We start from the raw sequence: 18,953 nt of genomic DNA, 5'->3' as shown, positions 1-18,953 counted from the left end.
CCCGCCCGACGTTGCTTAACTTCGGTCAAAAATCACGTTTGTTGTATGGGAGCCCCACTTAAATCTTTATTTTATTCTGTTTTTAGTATTTGTTGTTATAGCGGCAACAGAAATAAATACATCATCTGTGAAATTTCAGCTGTCTAGCTATCACAGATCACGAGATACAGCCTGGTGACAGACGGGCGGACGGACGGAGACGGAGGAGACGGAGTCTTAGTAATAGGGTCCCGTTTTACCCTTTGGGTACGGAACCCTAAAAAGGAGTCTACCGGTTTTAAAGTGTTGGCAACGCGCAGGAGTTGCAAGCGTCCATAGGCATGGCGAACACTTACCATCAGGCGAACCGTATACCAGTTTGCCTCCGATGTGGTATAAAAAAAGTTGTTTATCTTATAAATTGTCAGCTAAAGCTCTATTCTGAAGCAGCTACATCGACACTTATATACCGATGTGGGCAGGTATCTGTTATAAAGTTTATGGCCAGTGGCCTGCTCGACGGTAATAGTTCGCGCGTCTTATCTCGGCAATTAGTCGTCATAGCACTCATTAAACAAGCTGAAGACAAGTTTGGAAACACTTGAGGCAAGCGAAGGTTTGTCGAAAAATATCTGAGCGGTGATAGAGCCAGACTGCGGAGAGATAGGTAACTACTACAGGAAATCAAAAAGGGATCATGTGCTTGACTTAATACAGTTCAAATTAACTCTAACTACCAGCAAGAGAAGTGACAGCGAGTATTTACATTTTGTATAAATTCATTGCTTTGTACAATTCAATTTACACTTTCACTGCTTCTGAGTATAAAATACACACACCAAAATAAAACAAGTGAATTACAACGAGTGCCTACACTGTCCCATGTTAAGTTATTGTTGACAGTCTACAAAATTGTATCAGGAGCAATATGCAATTAAATGGATTGAGTAGATATGTAATTGTAAGATTTGTATCGCAATGTGTAAAAAAATCTCAGACATAAGGTGATTTGTCTTAAATCTTACATTACACACATCACATAAATAACTAGGAGAACAATGTAAAATTACCTGGAAGAAATTCCGCCTAGGGATAAGTTCGCCTTTCTACTTCCAATTCTATATCTGCAGTGCAGTTACATATCTTTGTTTCGTACAAAAAATGTTTATTACTTACTTAAAATCGGTAGAAATAATAAATGATATAAAATATGGTTCATCATATTATGACGTCTCATATATGCGTGATCTCAATACGAATGTCAGCAGTGGCGCCATCTACGGATAACCATCTCATTTCTACACGACAATATCTTAGACACTTTCTAAATATCATAAAACATGTCTCACCCACGAATTATGACAAAAAGTAACAAATAAGTTTGTGTTAACTGTACCTATAAGTATGAGGTATGTTTGAATGATTATGAATTACGTATTTAATTATTTTACGAGTATGACCATACAGGAACCTAAATCTGTATTTTTTATGATACAGGAGGCAAATGAGCCGATAAATCGTTTGATGATGATGATGATGATACACCATTACCGTCACCATGGATATCTGCAACACTAAAAGGGTTGCAAATGCTTTGCTGGAAATTAAGATGGGAGTACGCTCTTTTCTTGCAGGTTTAATATTCGTATCGGTCCGGAAATATGTATTGTTTGTCTATATGGGCGACAAAAGCCAGGAATAGGACGATATCGTTTTTAGCCTTAAATATTATTACCGTCCTTTTTTACTTATATTTCGTAAAAAATAAAAACAAAACAGTAATAAGGCACTGGTATTAGTAACATAGCTTATAAATAGATTATGTCCTTATACTTGCTCTGTATCATTGTTCTTAAATTTTAACAACAAATACTTAAAATGGACCTTACCTGTTATGTGTATTGTTAAAGCTTACTTCAAGACCTCCACGCCGACAATACGACCAGTGCTGCATTTAAATAGCCCAAACATTAGGAGAATGTTACACATAAAGCAATTCTTATACTTATTCAAGGTTTGCATGACCAAAATTTTACTTCCACTTATGACCAGTCCAAAGTATATGCCGTCATAGATTTAAACATAATGTTTATCTTATGCTGGTTTTTCCTCGTATTTACATACAGCTATGGTTAAACCCAAAATTTTTGTACCTACTAAAAATTTAACAAGACTGTTTTTGAAGATCTGTAATTTTTGAATATTATTTTTGTAACAAATGGTCACGATTTTGTATACAGCACCGAACATCTCTACTAATATTATATATGCAAAAGTAACTCTGTTTTTCTGTCCGTCTGTTACCTCTTCTCGCTTGAACCACTGAATCGATTTAGACAAAATTTGGTATGCCGATAATTGCCAAAAGCCAAACTATTCAATTAAAAATTTTTCATTTATTTCTAAGAACTGTGGTATCGTTAGCAGAATCTCTGTTTAATACAAAATTATTTTTCGACAAAACACGAATAATAACTATATTAACAATGAATACAACTATCTACTTTAAAAAATTCGACTGCGTTCGATATAAGTAATATACAGGTGACATAATATTATCATTCCGTCCATCAATGATCGTATTCACCGTCACTCGGTATAGCCCGTGTACACAGTGCGCACACGCATATGGACATTACACGTAACTAACATTATTTATAGGCCGTAAATCTCTCGGCCTCATTAGCCGCGTGTGTGTGGGCACCTTTATGACCGGACTTAAAAGGCGAAACACTTTTTACCGCGCGCTAGATTGTGACAATGGGTCCGTTCAGTGCTTTGTGATGGTAAATTAGGCGAAAATTACTGAATTTAATATTACTTTTGTTATTGGTAGGGCAAGTTCTTTGCCAATGGTCAACTCTATAGTCCCAAATGAGAAACAAAATGGAACTTTCTTAAAAACAACGCAACCTAAATATTTGTGTTCGGGTTTGTTTCTCTCGATGAGTATTGAAAGTTGCCTGTTCCAAGAAAAAAACAGTCAGCGATAAAAGCTTGTATCGAAAATGAAAGTTTTCCACAAAATATAACTTATTTTACTTCATAGGTGATCGGGCTGTTAAAATGTGATAATGCGGCATTCTTAAACCTGATCTGATTAGACTCCGATCAGAATCGGTGAGTCACTGATTTATAAACAGATCGAGTCTTAATGATGCTTCATTAATATTGAACTATTCCTGCCGGCGTTCGTCTAGCTACAAACCCAAAAAACCTAGCAGATTCAAATTTATGAGGTACTTACGTAAATTTATTCTGATTTGTTTTTACACTGTATACATGTAATTATTGTCTTTTTGAAATTTGAGTTTTTGAGCCAAATAAATAACTGCTACTTAGAAAGTTAGAACATTAGGATATTGTATTACGTAGTATGTAAGACTAAAACTTATTGTATAACCATGCACCTTGATAAAAAATGGAAAACAACTTATATTTATGTAACGTATTGTAGAGCACATAATCGTAAGTAAATCTTTGTCATTAAAACATTTAAGAAATCCTTATTAAACTATTCAGTTCTATTCCCAGGAAAGGCGGGCGAGCATTCCGCAGCAAAATTACAGTAAATCAAAAAACGAACAAAGCTAGTCCGCATAGCATTACTAATAACAGTAAAACATTTGAAACCGCTAAAAAACAATCCGCGTTTCGTCCACCATTTTCGGATTTAATTGACTTAGAAAAATGTTCGGAATAATGTCTATGGGAGAATATTTAGCTAGCTCTTGAAAGCACCATTGGACGTTGCGTCTTACTGTTTAAGGTCAAGATTTGAGTGAGGTAGGGATTGTTATTTTGAGTATTTTATATTTTGTTTGGTTTAGTTTCTTTTGGCGAGTGTCACACTGTCTCGTTTCCGCGTCGTATTGTTTCGAGAAATACGTTTGGTCATAATAATAATGAAACGTTTAGGAGTGACAGCAATTTAGCAACAAAAATAGTAGTTGACGTAAAATTGAGGTTTGTAATGTATACATTGTGTACCTATACTTAGCATAATTTTGCGTAAAATTATCTATATTGAAGAACTGCCTGAAAAAATCAAGGTTTTCGCTCTTTCATGATCGAAAAAAAGGTGTAGTACAGTCGGATATTAGGAACTAAAAAGAAAAGTAGGTAATAAGTAGAAAACAACTGCTCGTAGAAAACAAAAAATATGGCACAAGTCAAACGATTTTACTAAAACAATATTCTTACTCAGTAAATTTGCATAAAGACAGTTAACTCAACCTTCGGAAATCGACTATGCGGCCAAACTTCTAAGAAAACATTTACAGGATAATGTTCCAAGTCCAGTTCGCCACAAAAATCACAAAATAAAACTGTGACCTTCCTAACTCGAACAATAGCTGACTTTTTATCAGACTAACTGGCCGGAATGTAGAAGGAGTACCGCATAATGAGTCCGCCAAATTTATTACATAGCCTTTACCTTTCCGAGAACAGTGGAATAATTCGCGGAGGATGCCATGCGCGCGCGCAAACTTCTAAAAACAAACCTGTTCACGTCTCGCTCGCACTCGGGCATGGAACGAAAGAGGAAGAGGGATAGATAAAGTATGTTGATGAAATAGGATTGTTGTCGGCTCCGGTGTAACTGTGAGGGAAAGAATACAAAAGGTCTTTTGTCTACAGGGTGGCAAGAGATTGTAATTTTAATAATTTCGCCCAATCGCCATTTCAGATATCTACATTATGCAAGACAAAGACCTATGTAATTGTAAATTGACTGGCGGAATACTACATAACATATTTTAATTAGAAACTTAAGATAGAAACCGTGGGATCTAATAGTAAGGAATTGTGAATTCGAAAAATTTCGGAGACACACTGAATACTCTGTCTGAAAGGGTGTCTGGAAGAGATCGCTCTTAAGTGATAAGACCGCCTGTTGTTGCCTCTATTGTCTTTGTTTATGTTACTGTACATTTATTGTAAACTACGAGTATGTGCGGTGTGCAATAAAGAGTATTGTATATTATTGTATGCTACTCTGGTTCAAATCAAGCTTGGGGCATTGGATTCATTATTTTATTGGTTACGTTGGTATATGCTATATAACTCCCTCTCGGTTTTGTTGGTTTATAAATTAAATTGTGGTATAACATTAAAAAAAACCGGTCAAGTGCGAGTCGGACTCGCGTTCCAAGGGTACCCAATTTTTAACAATGTATTTTTTTATGTGGAACGTGAATGAAATGTCTTTAAAAAACCCGTAGGGGTCGGATCAAAAACTAAGTAATTAAGTCCGACTCACGCTTGGCTACACATTTTTAATAGGTTTTCCTATCATCTATCGGTAAAGAACTATTTTGTGTATTTTTTTCAATATCCTCTACCTATCCTAAACCACTGGGTCAAAAACCCAGTGGTTTCGGAGATAGAGGGGGGATGGTCGGGACAGACAGACAGCCAGACAGACGCACGAGTGATCCTATAAGGGTTCCATTTTATCCTTTTGAGGTACGGAATCCTAAAAACTACGTAATAAAAATAAAATAAAAGGTAGCATGGAAGTCGTTTTTAGGGTTTTCAGTGTTTCCATAATTCTTCCTATCGTCTTATAATTTCCGATTGTTTAAAACAAAAACATTACTTTGGTAATCTGCGAAATAAATACTTACGTGTTAGTCAATAAGTTATACCTAGGTAAGGTAGATAACGATAAATACGCACGTACGAGTAAGTAGGTTTACTTGCGTATTTTTCGTTATTTTCCATTGCCGGACGCCAGATCGTCAACATCTCCAGCATCTCATGATGATGCTACGTAGAGAGGCGAAACACGTGGCGAGTTTTGTACTTTTGGTAGTGGTTTGCGACGTGCGTATTTATTTTCGCGGTGGGAGGGAGAGAACATTCATTGCATCCACAAATAGGGAAGTATATAAGTATAACGAATACATATTATTATCTCGCGGATTAGCAAAGTAATGTTTTTGTTTTAATTAGATAATATGGATTTCCGTAAAGTAACTCCTGAGTCTATTATTTTTTTCTGACAGGATTAAAAACCTTCCTGTATACGGCATTGTATTGGGTCCTATGGCTATTCTTACGTAAGAAGCCGATGGGAGATAAGTGAGGGTTTTATAGGATCATTATCTCCGGGATGCTGCGGGGCTCGGCTCGGGATAAATAAGCAATGGCTATTGAAACGCCTTTAATTGCAAACGGGTAAGTATTTCGGAAACTGGAATTACTTATTACGTGTTTATTGACAGTAGGTACTAATCGTTAAACTTTCTTTTGTCATTGAAATGTTTTTTACAGTTCTTTTCGAATACATTTTTTAATGATTACCGTAAAATGAGGTGAGTAGGGATTACGAGGGCAGTTGGGTGGGTTATGAGTTATGAATGGGGTGAGGAGGGATGGTGAAATTGTAGGTATTTTTAGACCAGTCGAGTTATCACATTGTTACGTAAATACTTTATTCTCTTTAGAAGTATTGTAATATTGTGTCCATTCTAGCAATTGTCCCATCTCACTCAATTCTCCCCCCCGACTACGGGGTGAGCTGGGATTTCCTACTATTTTGTGTTTATCGTTGAGTCTATGAAATGAAACGACAGATTATCATTAAAAAACTAAAGTTCGTACTACCGGAACACTTTTCAAGTATATAAATCAACGTGCCACATATAAAAATAAACTTTTATTGAGGTTTGAATTTCGGATTTGTCCCAAATCAACCCATTTTACGATATCTGCCAGAGGTGAATATTATGTGTTTTTCATCAGTCTGCCGTTGACCACCAACTCTGTAAAAGGTTCGAAACGTCGGAATGTATTTTAAATTCATTATACGCGATATAATCTGTTTACATGGTTTTATTTCATGAGTAGCTATCGCGATAACCGAAGGCAATATTTGATTACTTACGTCAATTACCTACTTTTTTGTGAACAAAGCAACAAGCATCTAAATCTAAACAAACATTTTGAGCAATATTTTCAATAAAATATTTAATACTTTATTGAAAACTTATTCTTGTACAAATCCAGTTTCGAATCACAGATATCATACTCCATTACCAAAGAGTCCATTAGCATCCTTAACATAATATATAAGGTCTGATTCAAATAAAACCCATATACTTACAACAATCATTAATATTCACCAAAAGCCATTCACCATTCACAATCCATTCACTCATCTCAATGAATGGATCTGCGTATGCGCAATGAACAAACACTTCACTCCAAAAGGTCGTATGTGACTTCTAAATGTAAACATAGTTGAGTCATTCAATAAGCGATGCATGTCGCGACATTATTCTAAAAGGGCAAAAGTGTGTACTAAACGTTAGGGGAGTTGAGTCATTGTTGCGAAGTGAAGGAACGATATCAGTGGGTCAGAGCGGCGCCCACGCAGCCACGCCCCCTCCCGCCGACCCCTCCCCGTAATGAGATATTAAAATAAATATATGCTCATATGTATGTGTATGTAAGTACAATACTATAGGAAACGCCAACAACCATATTTGCTCTTGAAATGTTTAAGTACCTATAGGAAAACATACTTATATGCATTCACGATGTGAGCGTCTTTTTAGTAGGTAAGTAAAGTATATCAGAACATTTATAACTTTACATATGCGAGGATAAAGTTCTTGGAACTAAGATATCTGAGTAAGTGCTTCAAATGAGTTGAGTGAGTTGAACTGCAGTTGCAAATATTTTTCCAGCTAGTCATTGCTTCTAAAATAACTGTAAGTACTTGGTACTTATTGTAAAATAAAACACAACATCTGCGTAGTATCATTTATAACATAGGAAATAAGTAATATTATAAATAATAAAAATGGTTTTGATTTGGCATTACAGCTTGTAAACACGAAAACACGAAATGTCGTGTTTTTTAAAATATTATTCACTCGTATAAACGTTGTATGTCTTTTATGAACATTAAATGGCAACAGGCATCTAGAAGGTAATGTACACTTCTAATTAAATTAAATGAATACCCTGTACTTGTACCTACAGTAATATCTTAACTTTCAAGTCACCTGTTTTCACTTCGAGGTATAATTGTGAATCAAGATAAACCATTGACCTCCCGCGTCAACTCGTTCATGACTAACTTTACCCTAAAACCAATTAATTTGTGGTTATTTTCTAAGAACCTCACTTTTGGGCATGGCCGTATATTGATTGTTTTGCCGTGTATTCAAAAGTAACAACATATAATGATATTTATTGTATTTAATACGTTTTAAAATTGTTAGACTTGCATGTTGTAAATTGCAAATTTGCGTATTGGAATTTTAATAGTTTTAACCGGAAAGGTGATTCTCGCTTATAAGACTATTATACTCAATTCGGAATTTCCATGTTTATAGATTGTATATTTACTTACCGTTCGTATAGGTAGTAATGTAAGTACGACCTTACTTCGTAGCATTATGAAAGCAACTAACGTCACCTTACAGATTTAGTTAGGTAAGGTCAATGTGGCTAATGTCGTCCACTAGCGTTTTTCTCGAACAACGAGCAACATTGATAATTTCGTCTACAAAGCAGCGATTGTTTTTAGTTTCAGCATTCAGAAGCAAATGGTTTTTTTCCTACGATTGAAAATCAAAGAAATATACGCTCAAAAACGGAATAGTCCCTATGACGGAATTAGCAACATTGACCTTACAAAAAAAAAGTAAAAGTACCTAACTCTGTCTATCTGTCTCCTCTTAAAGCTTAAATCGCTCAACCGATTATTTGGTATAGGCATATTTTGAGGTCCGAGGAAGGACATAATAATATGACAGTTCTTATAAATCATCATAACCATTTCACGCCGACGAAGTGGCGGGCAAAAGCTAGTATAAAACATAGTGTTTAAGTTCAATAATGTTCAATAGTATTCAACGTCAAGCTGTGCTTTCATGACCATGACAGTTAACCCGATCACTGGCGCGTCCACTTTCGGACATCAAAGTTATCGACGTCTTAACACGTCCGCGTGGGTGACAGATCGCGAATATTCTAATTGATCATTTTCTGTGTAATTTTAGATAATTTTAATTAGGAAGATTGGGTGTGATTTTTTTCAACTTTTTATTGCTCGTGAATCTTTAGTCCATTGTTTTTAAATAACTTTAAAGCTGTAAAGTTTCTAAGTTAAAAAGGTTTTGAAAAAATCACATTGTAAGTCAATAAAAAAATATCACTAGAAAAAAATCTTACTAAAAATATGTTTTCAAGTCTTTCAACAGTCTTTCGATGCTTTAGACACGCGCTCCAAAGACCAGACCGCCACTTCTCCAAGCAGTAGCTAGTCGGGGCGTCCTTGTAGGTACTACATGGAGACGATCAGTTAAGAAGGAGGCAAGCAAAGAGATTAAGGACAAAATACGAAAATACTTATACCTATAGCGGTATTCTCTTCACAAAAATATGCAACCGGCATAAGTCTACAATTTTTGACTGGGTGGTTTTCTTCACATTGTCCTTAAACCTTTGAATAAAAGGACGCTTGAAGAGAAAATCTTTCTCTTGCGTGTTACCTCATAAGGAAAAATTAGAACCCTTATTATAGCACCACTATGTGTCCGTCTGTCCGTCTGCCATGTCAATCCGGTTGATTTGCAGTATATGAAGCTGTGATTGCGATCGCGTGTCGTCCACAATTTCGAGACAACTCGCCCGGCGCGTGCGCAAGCCAATTATTCTGTACGCATCGGACAACACCGTGGATTGTTTTTATTCACTGAGGATCGCGGGTCGCGGGCTCAAATACACTAGTAAAGGCTCCTCTTCACGTTGGGCGAACGCCAACGCCAACGAGGGACGCATTTATGCGTTAGAGGGAGCAAGTGATATTGCTATCTCATTCTACCGCATGGCTGCGTCCCTCGTTGGCGTTGGCGTTGGCCCAACGTGAAGAGGAGCCTTAAGAGTCAGTCGTCGTCGTTAGTCAGCGCTATGGAAAATCGTATCGCTGCGCAGTTGCATCAAGCAGCATCCATTGAGTTGACTAGAAGCCGACATTAAACTCGTCTACGTTTATCATGCGTTTGGAAGAACACCTAAGCAACTTGTGGCCACTTTTATTCGTATAAAACCTCGTGGACCTTATGCGCCAATATCCTACGGCTTATTTTCATCTAATCTCTCGTGATTTCATGGTTTTATTTGAACGTCTGCAACTCAAATTGATTGTGGGCACAATTACTCTGTACCTAAACAAGTTTTGTTTCCATGACGCGTGTTTGTTTTCGATTGATTGAGATTTAGATGAGTTTTTTTTATAATTGAACATATCAAGATGTACGCAAAAGTATTAAATAGAGATAGATTTCAGAACTATAAAGCCCAGACCCAGCTCAACTTCCTGTTAATGACGAATTCAAGTGCTACCCGAAAGCCTCAAGTAGAATATTCAGAGCTTTGTTCGATTTTGAAGAACGTAGCGGCATAAGGAAACAGCCGGAGCTTTCTTCGCACACTCGGTGCAAACCATGTTCGAGCGGGGCGTCCCAACGTATGTGAGAGGCCTTCAGAGGAGGTTGCTCAAACCCCTTGGGCACTCAATGCAACACTGCCCGCTCCGCTGCTCGCTCGCCACTGAAAGCCACTCCGCACTAGCGTCTTTTGAGCGTCAGCGCCGCGCAGGTGCGCCAACGTTGCGTCGAGCCTAGACGCTCGGGAGTGTCTAGTGTGGGGTGGCCCTGTGACCGTGTGAGGTATCCCCTAGGATCCTCGGAGGTGCATACCTGGTGCCGGTGAGAGCGGTGGTGGCGCGGGTCGCGGGGCTCGGCCGGGCGCGCCACGCTCATGCCGCAGCGCCGCCCCGCATACCCGCCGCGGCCCGGGCGCCGCGCTGTGGGCAGTTCAATCATGATTATAGAGTAATGTAGGTCATATTTCATTATGGATTTTCGCTGGACTGTGGACAGGATAATATTGAGTAGTAGATCTATTATAAAGGTAAAAGAGTCCGTCTAAGCTAAGTATGCACCATACAATCCATACATGCTATCGCTTGCCAAGTCGATGCAATGTTACTTAGCTTATGGACTACCGTAAAATGGGGTGAGTGGGGATTGCGAGGAGAGTCGGGTTATGAATGGGGAGAGAAGGGATGACAGGGGGGTGAAATGGTTTTTAAAGGCTACTGCTACCTAAATAATGTATTCTTATTACAAATGGAGCTATAGTAATATTCATAATAAAAAAATCGATTCAACAAGGTTTCAAGATCACCTTTTGTATAAAATTCCATCTCACCCCAACTACGAGGGACGGGGTGAGGAGGGATTTTGTGTTTATCGTTAAAGTTATGAAATGGAACTACCTAAAACCATAAAAAAACTAAAATACAAACGACCGGAACATTTATTAATAAATTTAAGTTTGCATAAAATGTAAAAATAAAATGTTATCGAGGTTTGAATGTCAGTTTTGTCCCTACTCACCCCATTTTACGGTATTCAAGTTCATGGAAATTTAAACATTGATCTAGGCTGGTAGAAAATTATGAACAAAACATCAAGTCGCAGACATTTAATGCCTACTTGTATCCAAAATTCACTCTGATGTTTATGGTCATATCATAATTCATACCTAAACTAACTTACCCGAAAATCATCAACTATCCTAAAATGTTCTTTTAAAAAACGGGTTGGAAGTAAATGCTAGCTTAATTGGAAATCCAACTGCATACAATTAATCCCAATACTCTAAATAAATATGACCTAAATATGATCAGACCGTTCTGCCTTAACTTTATTAGACCCCTGAAAATAACTGTAGCTGGAACCAGGTATATTGATTATTGCTTCTATTTTAATTTTAGCTAATTGGGTGACCTGTTATGCTTCGTTAGTGGCAATTTTAGACCCTTAAATACAAAAGTTCATCAAGTAAATTTACAATTATATTTTTGACCTATTTTTCCCAAAGCTCCGCCATCATTATATTTATTTTGTATTTGTATTCCCTGCGTTCGAGCGCCAGTAACACTACCTCGACAGAAATGGGTGCCTGTCATCCCTTGGTTACCAATCTACTGTTGAACATTTCCATGGAATTTAGTTTATAGACCTATGCACACAGACTACGTGTGCGATTTGAGTAGTAGTGCATGCAAGCAGTGTGCGGTCTCTTACAAGAATCCGTATATTACAACACGCAAACGCATCCGGTGTGCCCACGCCTTTATGAACTATGGTATGTGACATGTGACACATATATGAAACCAAATCAAGTGAAACATTTTTATTGTCACAAAACTTTTAAGATCTAACGTTACGCTATGTTGTACTAAATACCTCTACCTTTGACCCCAGCATCATCTATTACCATAAAACCAACCACAAGTCCACAGAAAACGTCCAATTTGCATCCAAATCGTCGACAAAGCGTTAAACAATCGGAAAATAATGAAATACATATACAAATTATGCTCTTATGTTCACAAGGGCCTCAATGTGGATGTTACTTTCCTAGTTTACGCATTATCGTATAACATATTCGTACATATTTGAGAATTCAACCTTGCCTAAAGGTAACTTAGTTGAAATTTTAAGTTTAAAACTTAATGAGACATGAGGATGAGGACGCTCCAGAAAACTACATTAGCAACTTTCGCGCTGTCGTATAATTTTAGATTCGGACTGTAAAATTGAGCTTTAACTCAAGTAATTAAAGTCCAAATTGATTCATCAGTTGTTATGCGTGATTTATCCAACGGAAAGCTTCATTTTTATTCGGAAATAGTTGACCCGGTAATCAGAGGCTGGCGACACACACAAACTAATACTTAATAATAAATAGGCCTTATTTTAATGTGCTAAAGTATCATATTAGTCAGTTGTGAATATTTGATAAGTAGTATCACAGAGCGGAAATACAACTTTCGAATGGTCAAAATGCACCGCTGTTAACCTATGGCCTCATGTACCTATTCTTCGCGTTATAAAAAAAACTCATTTCTCGCTTAACTTGATCCGTAAGCTCGTAGAAATTGTACATGATCGGGGGTCAGGCTTATAATGGGTTTATTTCATGATGAGCATTGCGAGGATGAGTTTAGGTTCGTCTCCCGTGCTTGTCACCTCACGATATATCACAAGTATTTGTTGAAAGTATCCGCTGATGTTAGCTTTCTATTATGTAGCGTGAAAGTTTAATTTTAGATAAGTGCTGAATTATTGTGATGTCTTAAGTTGGACTGATGAGCATTTTGTTTGCGCTTTTCACACAAAATGCAGGAAACATAAAATTATTCTTATATATACAAATGTATTTGTATATTTATCGTTCAGCCTCCATATTGATAAAGTGTGCCTCCATATTGATATATTTTATTTATTAAAATAACTTTAGTCAGCCCCTTGGCCCTTAGGGTAAATACGCCCCTGCGTCCCCAAACGAATCTCAAGTTCATAATATTGTGTACTAGCGACCCGCCCCGGCTTCGCACGGATTAACAAATTATAAAACTATACCCAAACCTTCCTCAAGAATCACTCTATTAATAGGTGAAAACCGTATGAAAATCCGTTCAGTCGTTTTTGAGTTTATCGCGAACATACAAACACACAAACAGACAGACGCGGCGGCGACTTTGTTTTATTGTAGTGCGGGAGAGTATCCGCAACTCGACTCGTATATTTTGCTTGAGTGCATAATACTCGACTCGTATATTTTGCTTGAGTGCATAATACTCGACTCGTATATTTTGCTTGAGTGCATAATACTCGACTCGTATATTTTGCTTGAGTGCATAATACTCGAGTCGTATATTTTGCTTGAGTGCATAATACTCGACTCGTATATTTTGCTTGAGTGCATAATACTCGACTCGTATATTTTGCTTGAGTGCATAATACTCGACTCGTATATTTTGCTTGAGTGCATAATACTCGACTCGTATATTTTGCTTGAGTGCATAATACTCGACTCGTATATTTTGCTTGAGTGCATAATACTTGACTCGTATATTTTGCTTGAGTGCATAATACTCGACTCGTATATTTTGCTTGAGTGCATAATACTCGACTCGTATATTTTGCTTGAGTGCATAATACTCGACTCGTATATTTTGCTTGAGTGCATAATACTCGACTCGTATATTTTGTAATTTATTTATGCTCTTGGAAAAAAGAGCCTTTCATATTTAAAGATATGTTGTAATGATGTATTGATTAAGTTTATATTAAATTACAAATGTCATAATGTAAGCTTAAGCAAACCATCACATGCATGCTATGTATTAAGTTCGTCTTTGTGTTTTATTTTTGTACGCTCACGTCTGAAAATATAGATACGGACGACAGTGCCAAAGATATGTATACACCATGGGCAATAAGGTCGTGTAAAAATATGTATATTTGGGACTTTATTGCTATCGATATTTTTAGACGTGACTGTACGAACAATAAATTGTTTTACCTGGCTCCAATTTCACCACGGTGACAGGTGCGACAATTGTAAAACATCACTGTTGCTGACGTCACAGGCATCCATGGGCTACGGTTACTGCTTACCATCGGGCGGGCCGTATTCCTGTTTGCCACCATCATTGCTTTATTAAAAAAACTTTATTATATCGGAATAAAACAGATATTTCTCTTGCTAAGTTTATGACAATTGTCACAAGAAACACTACAATTGTCACGAAAATCCGACATATAACTCATTACCTGTCAAGAATTACCTACAATTCTTCTAAATCTTGACAATTGTCAGAAACTTCGCAAAAGAAATATCTGTTTTTTTCCGATATAATAAAGTTTTTTTAAATAATACAATGATGGTGGCAAACAGGAATACGGCCCGCCCGATGGTAAGTGGTAACCGTAGCCCATGGATGCCTGTGACGTCAGCAACAGTGATTTTACAATTGTCGCACCTGTCACCGTGGTGAAATTGGGGCCAGGTAGGTAGTTATTGTTACTATTGTTACTAAGCTATCACATGCCTGCTACTGCAGGTAGGTATGTAGCGCCAAATCTAACTTTACAAATTGTGTCTTACGCAATCAAAAGGTACCACATTGTTCCTTATGGATTCAGAATCAGATATATCCGTGATTTTACCTAAGTATAAATCAAGCCAAAATTAACGAAATTTTGTTCTGTTCAGAAACAGTCTCTCAGCATGTGTATAAACAAAAGTTGCAAATTACGGCGATAATTTAAAAAAACAGCTTTATTTGAGTTTAATGACTAGGGTACCTCATTGTCGGTCGTCCTTACGATCGACAATCAACTACCCTAGCCGTTAAACTTACGATCGACAATCAAGTACCCTAGCCGTTAAACTTACGATCGACAATCAACTACCCTAGCCGTTAAACTTACGATCGACAATCAACTACCCTAGCCGTTAAACTTACGATCGACAATCAAGTACCCTAGCCGTTAAACTTACGATCGACAATCAACTACCCTAGCCGTTAAACTTACGATCGACAATCAAGTACCCTAGCCGTTAAACTTACGATCGACAATCAACTACCCTAGCCGTTAAACTTACGATCGACAATCAACTACCCTAGCCGTTAAACTTACGATCGACAATCAAGTACCCTAGCCGTTAAACTTACGATCGACAATCAACTACCCTAGCCGTTAAACTTACGATCGACAATCAACTACCCTAGCCGTTAAACTTACGATCGACAATCAAGTACCCTAGCCGTTAAACTTACGATCGACAATCAAGTACCCTAGCCGTTAAACTTACGATCGACAATCAACTACCCTAGCCGTTAAACTTACGATCGACAATCAACTACCCTAGCCGTTAAACTTACGATCGACAATCAACTACCCTAGCCGTTAAACTTACGATCGACAATCAACTACCCTAGCCGTTAAACTTACGATCGACAATCAAGTACCCTAGCCGTTAAACTTTTTCTACGAAAAGCACGATGTAACTTTTATGAAGAACGTACGTCGCGCGGTGCGGTGCGTTAAAACACTTAAAACATATATGTCAAGTATTTAATTATTTTTGTAAAGTACTCTAGCAAAAACAGTACATTACAGTACCCTTCCAATTGCATTGTAATAAAATAACCAAAACCCTCAAAAATGAGTGATCACATGTCTGCAGAAGTGCATTAACCCGCCGAGAGATGTCATCTATCACCATCCTTCTCTAATTCACGAACTCAAATTTCAAATTTCCTTCCATTTTCAAACTTCATAGTTCGATTTCCATCATGCCATCCTCGTCACACGGCTGACCTCGAAATTGTCACATTGATAGGCCATCTCGCACACTCGCCAAACTTAACAGGACTGTTGACGATGATGTTTGAGCCTTATGTTTATGTTTTTAGAGTTGAGTTCGCGATGAGCGGAGGTCTTGTTGTAATGGCGGGCGGTGCGACTGCAGCGCCGCGCGCAGGCTGGCGGGGAAATTGGTCAAGGTCACCGCCGTTATAGCGAAAATCGCTGCAGTTTACCGTTCAAATGACTTTTTTAACACTTCTAAAGCAGTTTTATGCGTAACTCTTATTCTTAGATCTTTTTTGTTATCTACTTTGGTTCTTAATGCTTTCAAGTAAATAGACATTTTATTTCAATCTACATATACATTTAGATAATAACTAGATGTGTATTGCGTATATATTTCAATTTATCTCGTAGCTGCTTTTTAGCCGCCTGAATGATTTTGGTTCAATGAAATCATAATCATCCATTTCTACAGTGAAATAAACAAAATATAAGTATTCGACACTTCAAAACTTTCTCCAATCTAAGTACATAAATCTAGCACGAACACAAGTGCTTAAACTAATTCCTATTTGAGTGGGTAGTTAATTAACACCTGTTAATCTGCCACACGGCCCATTAAATGTAAGAAAACACATGACGCAGAGCGGGCGCAGCGCGCATGCGCGCGGAACCTCCCTGTAATTCTATTAAAACATTTTCTACATCTTATACAATTACTACATTTAATTATGTAAAACAGAAGAGGTTCAAAAGCTTAAGTGTTACATGCATTTAATTGAAATAAAAATTTAGATTTATGAAGATAATGTATGTAACAAGTCTGACAGATGCTAAACACTAAAAGTTATTGACATCTCATGCTATCGAAGAAAGTTAAAGAAGGAAAAGACTTTAACTGGTCAAATTGAGATGCCAGAGACCAACTGTGCCCTTACATGCGAGAAAACAGGCAAAATTCATTCAAAAACTAAAGATACTCTATTCTAAACAACCCTCTAGAATACTTACACTACACACAAATATCCACGTTAAAAACAGTTGTCACGTACAATAGCAATAGCAAATATCACCGCACTGATCGTCTCATCACACCACCGATGCACTTTTCCACGGATTTCCACGGCTTCAGCGAGGCTCTGCTGGTGCAGGGACGTCGCGCGCTGACATTTGTCATGTGCGGCGGAGCTCGGGGCCGCTCGGGCGCCGTCGAGCGCGCTCGGGCGGCGCCGGGCCGCCTCGGGCCGGCTCGTGGGGTAGGTTCGGGTATTGATCGGGCGCGGTCGGCGCCCGGCCGCCGGTCGCCGGTGGCGCCCTCGCCTGCTAATGAGAGCTGATGGCTGTCCATTATTTAGCAGCCTCCATCCAAGAGTGCGGTGCGAAATTAATGGCGATTTTATTGATTTATTGCGGCGAAATTAAAGATTGATTGGAGTTCCTCGAGGAGGCTGTGGCATGCGTCCGCTTTATGATTCCACGTGGTAGCTCACATGTGGCGGATATACATACGTCACGTAGGTATACTGTCGCATTCGTAAGTAAACTTTTAGGACTTACGAGTACCTACCGTTTCTGTCATTGACAAACTGTTTTTAAAACTTTTCGCGACTTTACTTTTAGACCTTTATTGATTTATTTATTCAAATATGTAGTTAATAACTTGTTTTGGCTGAGTCAGTATTTTTAGGGGACACGGCTAAGATGCGCCCAAGCCCAATACGTCGGAGGTAGTATTAGGTTTATTTTATACGCGACTAAATCCCGTTTTATTTATCAATGGTGCAGTTGATAATGTTTTAATTTAAAAGGGCTCTCTGGTAACAAGACTTAATCACACATATAGCTACACATCACCATTTCTATCGCTAATCTATATGGACCTTGATAACCACGCCTCCTAAAACTTGTAAAACTAACTTACTTACTTACTGACTTTTAAGGTAAATAAAATAAACCGTTCGATCATCCATCTTCTTGGTAGAACATGGATAGCATGGTTTGCATTCGATTCGAAGATTCGTACTTACCTTCGCATGCCTTCATTTCCACTGACACGGAGATCAGAGGATGATGAGAGGAACGGGAATCTACCAATACCTAGCATTGGTTGTAATCAAGCGGAGCGGAGAAGAGATGTGGATTACATGCTATTGGTTGTAATCAAGCGGAGCGGAGAAGAGATGTGGATTACATGCTATTGGTTGTAATCAAGCGGAGCGGAGAAGAGATGTGGATTACATGCTATTGGTTGTAATCAAGCGGAGCGGAGAAGAGATGTGGATTACATGCTATTGGTTGATTCCCGCGCATCTCCTTTTATTTCCGTCTCAGAGGAAAGCCTTGCTGATAGTACTCATTGGCCTTCGAGTCTATTACAGACTATACAAGCAGTGTCAGGTAGGGAGACAACGTTTTTCGTGGCTGTGTAAGCCAATACGGGAGCGGCAAATACGACCACAGGCCTGGCAGGTGTAATGTGCCCGTGGCGAGCAGGTGTCGGGCTGATGACGCTTGGCTCGCTTACTTGCGAGTGTCTTAAACCAAGCGTCGTCGTGAATTTTACGCCCGTCAAATACCAGTTTGCGCCACTTGACTCTGTCCTCGGCATATTTCTCCCAATTGTCAACCGGGATGTTGAAGGCGTGCATGTCTCGTTTGGCGCAATCTTTATGTCGTAACATTGGCCGACCTACGCTTCTCTTGGCATCAGCTATGGCACCAAGCAAAACACGCCGCGGTAAACGAGTAGGTTGCATACGATGCACATGCCCCAGC

The 18,953-nt window shown here is 38.3% G+C and overlaps 1 protein-coding gene across 15 annotated transcripts in view; it reads right to left on the bottom strand.

The window, feature by feature from the left end:
* LOC134790439 (voltage-dependent L-type calcium channel subunit beta-2) overlaps nt 1–17,349 on the bottom strand; it is a 185,252-nt gene extending 167,903 nt beyond the window's left edge. For 13 of the 15 annotated variants that reach the window (XM_063761229.1, XM_063761236.1, XM_063761227.1 and 10 more), the window contains exons 1-2: nt 17,190–17,349; nt 10,701–10,807 (exon numbers count right to left, since the gene is read on the bottom strand). In XM_063761229.1, the coding sequence (XP_063617299.1) occupies nt 10,701–10,763 (63 nt within the window). In that variant the 5' untranslated portion in view covers nt 10,764–10,807; nt 17,190–17,349. The remainder of the gene's footprint in view (nt 1–10,700; nt 10,808–17,189) is intronic. The other 2 variants (XM_063761228.1, XM_063761240.1) reach the window with 2 other exon arrangements.
* Nucleotides 17,350–18,953: the final 1,604 nt, after the last annotated feature.

Source organism: Cydia splendana, chromosome 5 (assembly GCF_910591565.1).
Source record: "Cydia splendana chromosome 5, ilCydSple1.2, whole genome shotgun sequence".
NCBI lineage: Eukaryota > Metazoa > Arthropoda > Insecta > Lepidoptera > Tortricidae > Cydia > Cydia splendana.
This window is presented reverse-complemented; position numbering and strand designations above follow the sequence as displayed.